This window comes from Hyalella azteca, unplaced genomic scaffold (genome assembly GCF_000764305.2).
Source record: "Hyalella azteca isolate HAZT.00-mixed unplaced genomic scaffold, Hazt_2.0.2 contig105, whole genome shotgun sequence".
Lineage (NCBI taxonomy): Eukaryota > Metazoa > Arthropoda > Malacostraca > Amphipoda > Hyalellidae > Hyalella > Hyalella azteca.
Window position 1 is genome coordinate 48,182 of NW_025930466.1, and position 7,070 is coordinate 55,251.

Below are 7,070 nucleotides of genomic sequence, written 5' to 3' on the forward strand. Positions count from 1 at the left end.
ATCAACCGGGGCAACTCGGGACGCACCTCCGACACGGCGTAAACATCAACATTTTTCCTATCTATGTAGTATAAAGGCAGTCAAAAAATACGACATTTACTAGCTTTGAAAAATTCCTGGAAAAAATGGTGAAAAATGCTGTTTTGAAAAGTTACTTCTGCTAAGGTCTGTAGCAAAAAAAAATATTCGCCGTATTAAAAAATTTTACTTACATAAAAGTTGCACCCAGGTGTCGGCTTGAAAACGTAATTGGCAGATTTTGCCTATCTCATTCCAAAAAAAAAAATGGCGGCCATTTCCGCACGGCGGGGCTACTCGGGCCACCTCCAAAAATGCATTTACGGTAGAACCTCAGTTAGCAAAAGCTCCAATTATGAAAAAATTGATTAAAAACAAAGAATATTGATCACATTTTCCTTGCTCAGCGAAAAAAATTTCACTTATCGAAAAATTAGTGCATCATCAGTCATCACAAAATTGTGCATAGCATGTCATGTATAGAATTGTGCACCAGGCATCATAGAATGAAAAGTAATTGACCTAAACTACGATTAATTTCTCCAAAAGATACGTTGGTTGTCACTAAAATATTCCTTTCTGTTTCAGGTATGTTTTTCACAATCTTTTTTACTATAGTAAATTTACTTAACCCAATTAAAATGATGTGAAATTACGAGCCATCCTGTAAGCTTACAGATACAAAAAAAAATGCTATAAGGCTGCTGATACGATGCTTGCAGTGGACAAGGTTGTTGTAAATGCTCAATGGCATGTTCATGGATACGGTAATATCACATCAATAATACGATAATTTCACATCAATAATACGGTAATTAATGTATATGGCAATATCATATCAATATAGGAAAAACAAGTAAAAATCACAGAAAATGTCATTTATTCTACCTCTACATCATCTACAATGAAAGAGGCGGACTTCAGAGTACTGTTAGTAATGGATGAGTACGCTCTGCATGCTTCAAGTGTTTTCTNTCTTTTGATAGTATTTTTGAATACTATGCGTCTCTATACATAATTTAAATCACTTTTCCTATTAAGTTTGTGTACTTACATACATTAAAATACGATTTTTCAAGTGTATGAATATTTATTTCCCCCTACTGTATATGGCTGAGTTACAAGTACAACTTACCTGCCACTAGATTGTAATTTTTCTACATATGAATGAAAGCAAGTGGCTCCAAAGTGACTAATCATTTATTTGTTATCTTGCAGCCTTATCCTGCAGTTTTATTAACAGTTGGATAGGAGATAATTCATCTAGTGGGTATCTCACAACTCTAAATACGGTGGGAAATCTCAAGTCAAAGCATGAACAGTAGATATATTCCATGCCTGAGTCATGTAATTGATGATTGAATGTATGCAAGTCATTCTGGCATAATCAGGCAGAAGCCACCTGTTGATGAGACACAAAAGCCTTTCCTTGCCATCAATTTCACCCATTTTAATAGCCCTTCTTATTTTTTTAAAGTAGAAAAATAATTTGTTTACCTTAGATTTTTTAGAATGTCCTCTAAAGCAATAGCCTCAACCGGGGCTACTCGGGACGGGCGGGGCTACGCGGGACAGTCCTCCAACACGGCGTAAAACTGTTATAGTAGCAAAACTAATTGGAATATTGCAAAACTTAATATAGTGGCGTAAACGTCAACATTTTTCCTATCTATGTAGTATAAAGGAAGTCGCAAAATACTACATTTACTAGCTTTGAAAAATTCCTGAAAAAAATGGTGAAAACGCTATTTTGAAAAGTTACTTCTGCTAAGGTCTGTAGCCATAAAAAAATTCGCCATATTAAAAAATTTTACTTACATAAAAGATGCACCCAGGTGTCAGCTTGAAAAAGTAATTGACGGAATTGTCCTATATCATTCTAAAAAAATGGGGGCCATTTCCGCACGGCGGGGCTACTCGGGACACCCCCCGGGGCTATTTGGGACACCCCCAAAAATGCATTTACAGTAGAACCTCAGTAAGCAAAGGGTCTAGATAAGAAAAAAATGGATTAAAAACAAAGAATATTGATTACATTTACCTCGCTCGGCGAAACAAATTTCACTTGTCAAAAAATTAGTGCATCATCGGTCGTCACAAAATTGTACATAGAATGCTATATATATAATTACACCGGCATTATAGAATGAAAAGTAATTGACCTAAACTATGATTTATTTCTCCAAAATATGTGATGGTTGTCACTAAAACATTCCTTTCTGTTTCAGGTATGTTTTTTCACAATCTTTTTTTTATAGTAAATTCACTTAACCCAATTGAAATGGCGCATAAACGGGAGCGCATGGCGCATAAACGTTTATGACCTCGTTTACGACCCCGTTTTTGTTTGCAAAACAAAATAAAAAACGGGTCCGAAGTCACCCCAGTTGATGGTAATTAATGTTTATGGTAATAACATCAATAAAGGAAAAACAAGTAAAAATCATGAAAATGTCATTTATTCTACCTCTACATCATCTACAATGAAAGAGGACTTCAGAGTACTGTTAGTAATGGATGAGTACACTCTGCATGCTTCAAACATTTTAAAATGAAGTTTTATTGCAAGTGACACTTTTTTTGCTTCTGGCACCTTAGAAATAGCATATGGAATTTTTTTGACAATGCCATTCAATAGCCCTCGCAAAGAGCTATAAAATGAGCCTAAACTTGTTTATGAAATGTTTCATCCTAAGAAGTTATTAACAAAAAAACGCCCAAAACTGTCCTAGTTTTTACCCGATATTAAAAAAATAACTCAATATAGCAAATTTGACATCATTAAATATATTTCCTTTCCAATCTGCAAATAGAGCTTCCAAGCTTCTAACCATTTATGGATACGAGGTTCTTTTTGAGCAGAATTTTTTTAAAGTATGGCCCCAGTGCTTGAATAAGAGAATCAATTTCTAATATTTTGCGTAAATATCATGTGACCTATGGCGATAATAACTATTTGTGTTGAGAATTATTAAAAATTATAAATTCTTAGAGGTCTCTAAAGATTTTACACTTTCTCATTCATTTTTTTCATGTTGTCATGAAGTTGTAACCATGAAGTGCTGAGGCAAATTATGGAGCACCACCTAAAGTTTTACAGATATAAATTTTTAAATAATTGGCTAGCCTTGATATACCTGAAGGTAGAAATTTTGCACTGTGCAGTCGGTGATGTTTTTGGGGATCTGTTGCTTTACATTTTATTTGCTTAGCTGAAATTTTAGAAAAGTTTCAAATATGAAACAATGTTTAGGTGAAATCTCATCTAAGCTGGTGATAGTCTTAAGGGACTGATTTATCAGTACAGCCCCCACATGGGAGATAACATGGCATGCCGGCTAGGTAATGCCTGCTAGATGACACCTAGGTAATGCCTGCTAGATGACACCTGCTAGGTGAAGCTATTGAGGTCTCCGAAATGACGGCGGTTTTTCAATTTTGGAGATAAAAATCAGCGCCGCCTCGCCAGGCCGGTTCACGAGGAGGCCTATAGCTTATGCCTGCGGTGCGGTACGGCTTAGGCAGGCCTATCTAATGCGTGGATATTGGACTATTTCATGCGTTAATTTTGGACAAATTCATCGTGAATATTGGACGATTTCATGCGTGAATATTGGACAATTTCATGCGTGAATATTGGACGATTTCATGCGTGAATATTGGACGATTCCATGCGTGGATATTGGACGATTTTATGCGTTAATTTTGGACAAATTCATGCGTGAATATTGGACGATTTCATGCGTGAACATTGGACAATTTCATGCGTGAATATTGGAAAAATTCATGCGTGAATATTGGACAAATTCATGCGTGAACATTGGACGATTTCATGCGTGAACATTGGACAATTTCATGCGTGAATATTGGACAAATTCATGCGTGAACATTGGACGATTCCATGCGTGAGTATTGGACGATCTTACGCGTGAGTATTGGACGATCTTACGCATGAGTATTGGACGATCTTACGCGTGAGTATTGGACCTGTCTCTTATACACATCTAGATGTGTATAAGAGACAGGTATTGGACGATCTTACGCGTGAGTATTGGACGATCTAACGCGTGAGTATTGGACGATCTTAGGCGTGAGTATTGGACGATCTAACGCGTGAGTATTGGACGATCTAACGCGTGAGTATTGGACGATCTAACGCGTGAGTATTGGACAATTTTGCCTCATACCCCACCCCTTGCCTCGCATCCATCCGCCCTTGCCTGTATCCGTGGCAATATTATTGTCAATGACCTTACCGCAGTCGTGTCCAGGCGGCCGTCTTGTTGCGCAGTTCCTCTGTCTTAGCCGTAGTCGCACCGCTCATAAACATGTCTCGCGGTCAGTTTAACCATATATTTTAATGACCATGCCTCTAGTTGATGCCGTAGTTTTCATCGTCGAATTATGTTACTCAAAGCTCGTCCCCGCGCACAGCTGTTATCAACGTACGGTACGCCATACCGTTGATAACAGCTGTTCGGTGCGCTTACTTGCATCTTCTGACTTCTTTTGCTCTATAGTTTACTTTATACTATATATATAAAGAAGCATATATGTACTTCTTTACTACTATACTTTATACTATATATACTTTGATTTTCTAATCGTTGAGCCTTTTGTTGTCTCTAGTGTTGTCTCGCGGCTAAGTCACAGCCGTTGATGTTGACAATACAAATATGGCGAAGTGGATATCCTTACTTGTACATTATTGACGCTGTTACATCAGAGTCGTGGTGGTATGAATGACTTGCAGTTTTCCCTGGTCGTTATTTCTCAAACGAACGGCCGGAGCCGTCACCCCCGTCTGCGGAGTTATCTTCATGCCGTACTTGCGTGACGGTAACAATAGAAGAACAACCCTTAGGCGCTAATTTATATAAATTTAGTGGTTTGTATAAAAACAATTATATAGGCGACTGCCTATATAATTTTGCCTAATTATATAATTATATAGGCGACTGTCTATAATAATTTTGCCTAATTATGTAATTATATATAATTGTCCTTACTATATAGGCAGTCGCGCCGTTCACTTAAGCCTGCAGAAAAGACACTGCGCCATTAGCGACAGTTCCAAGCTCCCCTCGGTCAGCCCTCACACTGCCCTCGGCCAACATAAAATGTAGACTAACTCGCTCCCGAGTTATGTTACTTCGTCTTGCGGTGCAGCCATATCTACAGTCAATTGCTTAACGACTTCGAACTTCTTCACACAATCCTATGTTTAATATTTTAAACATAGTTTAAACAATTAAATTAAACAATTTATATTTAATAATTCAAACATCGTTCAAACAATCAAATTGAACAATTTATGTTTAATATTTTAAATATAGTTCAAGTAATTAAAGTAAACAATCTGTGTTTAATATTTTAAGTTTAATAATATTATTATTATTAAATCTATGTTTAATATTATGATGTTACATGGAGTCGCAATTACCTTAAACATAGTTCAAACAATTAAATTAAACAATTCATATTTAATATTTTAAGTTTATTAATTTCTTAATATTTAATATTATTAAATGTATGTTTAATATTATGATCTTAAGTGGAGTATCACCTATACTACGCTTCATTCCTCAGCACCCTGGCGGGGAGGAGGTGCTGCTGGAGCAGGCGGGGCGCGTCGCGACGGACGCTTTCGAGGACGTGGGGCACTCCACTGACGCGCGGGACATGATGGGGACCTACCTGGTGGGGGAGCTGTGTGAGGTGAGTGGGGGAGCTGGGGGAGGTGAGGGACTACCTGGTGGGGGAGCTGTGTGAGGTGAGTGGGGGAGCTGTGTGAGGTGAGTGCCTACCTGGTGGGGGAGCTGTGTGAGGTGAGGGACTACCTAGTGGGGGAGCTGTGTGAGGTGAGGGCCTACCTGGTGGGGGAGCTGTGTGAGGTGAGGGCCTACCTGGTGGGGGAGCTGTGTGAGGTGAGGGCCTACCTGGTGGGGGNTGGGGGAGCTGTGGGAGGTTAGGGCCTACCTGGTGGGGGAGCTGTGTGAGGTGAGGGCCTATCTGTGGGGGGATATATGAGGGTCTACCGCTAAATATCATTGGATATTTAGATGCGCTACTGAGAATAGAACTTCATGTTTGACATTTTCTTGATATAAGTCAAGTCAAAAGTGCATAGAAAAGTTTTAAAGATATTAGTAATGACTAAAAGTCTACAGTGAAGTGTGTGAGGTGAAGGATATTTTTTCAATTTTTTTGGTGGGGTGGGGTGTGAGGGGTTTGGGGGGACACTAGATTATTCAAATTTACAAAATTTAGCTGCCTAGCTAAGGGCAAAAATCAATACAAACCTGGCATTTTTTAATGCGTACAATAGTTGCAGTCTGAATGTTTGCTCCAAATTTCAAAGAGCAATTCTGCAAAAGTGATAAGGAAGAAGAAATTCTTCATTTGGGGGCTTGCACTGTAGGCATTTCAATGGTACATCATTCATGCATACATGCAGTGCAGTGCCGTGCTGTGCAGCACAGTAGAGTGCAGTGCAGCACAGTGCAGTGCTGTACAGCACACTGCAGTGCAGTGCCCTAACCCCCCCGCCCCCCGCAGGAGGACAAGAAGTTCACGAAGGACGCGGGGCCCAAGGAGTGGCAGGGCGGCAAGAACGCGGCGGACGACAAGTGAGTCATGCTGACACGGTGCTGACGTGATGACGTGGTGCTGACGTGATGACATGGTGCTGACGTGGTGCTGACGTGATGACATGATGCTGATGCTGACGTGGTGCTGATGCTGACGTGGTGCTGATGCTGACATGGTGCTGATGCTGACGTGGTGCTGATGCTGACATGGTGCTGATGCTGACGTGGTGCTGATGCTGACGTGGTGCTGATGCTGACGTGGTGCTGATGCTGACGTGGTGCTGATGCTGACATGGTGCTGATGCTGACGTGGTGCTGATGCTGACGTGGTGCTGATGCTGACGTGGTGCTGATGCTGACGTGGTGCTGATGCTGACGTGGTGCTGATGCTGACGTGGTGCTGATGCTGACATGGTGCTGATGCTGACGTGGTGCTGATGCTGACGTGGTGCTGATGCTGAC

General features: G+C 40.1%; 1 protein-coding gene across 1 annotated transcript; it reads left to right on the forward strand.

The window, feature by feature from the left end:
• Positions 1 to 5,562: 5,562 nt before the first annotated feature.
• On the forward strand, positions 5,563 to 6,651 carry LOC125178430 (cytochrome b5-like). The gene is made up of 2 exons (XM_047882157.1): positions 5,563 to 5,736; positions 6,577 to 6,651. The coding sequence occupies exons 1-2, from the start codon at positions 5,563 to 5,565 to the stop codon at positions 6,649 to 6,651; spliced, it is 249 nt and encodes an 82-aa protein (XP_047738113.1).
• Positions 6,652 to 7,070: the final 419 nt, after the last annotated feature.

Bases quoted from the DNA above. Each gene is read 5' to 3' on its own strand.
- LOC125178430 (XM_047882157.1), top strand. From the start codon at position 5,563: ATGATCTTAAGTGGAGTATCACCTATACTACGCTTCATTCCTCAGCAC. The intron at 5,737-6,576 runs GTGAGTGGGGGA...CGCCCCCCGCAG, and splicing joins TGGTGGGGGAGCTGTGTGAG to GAGGACAAGAAGTTCACGAA.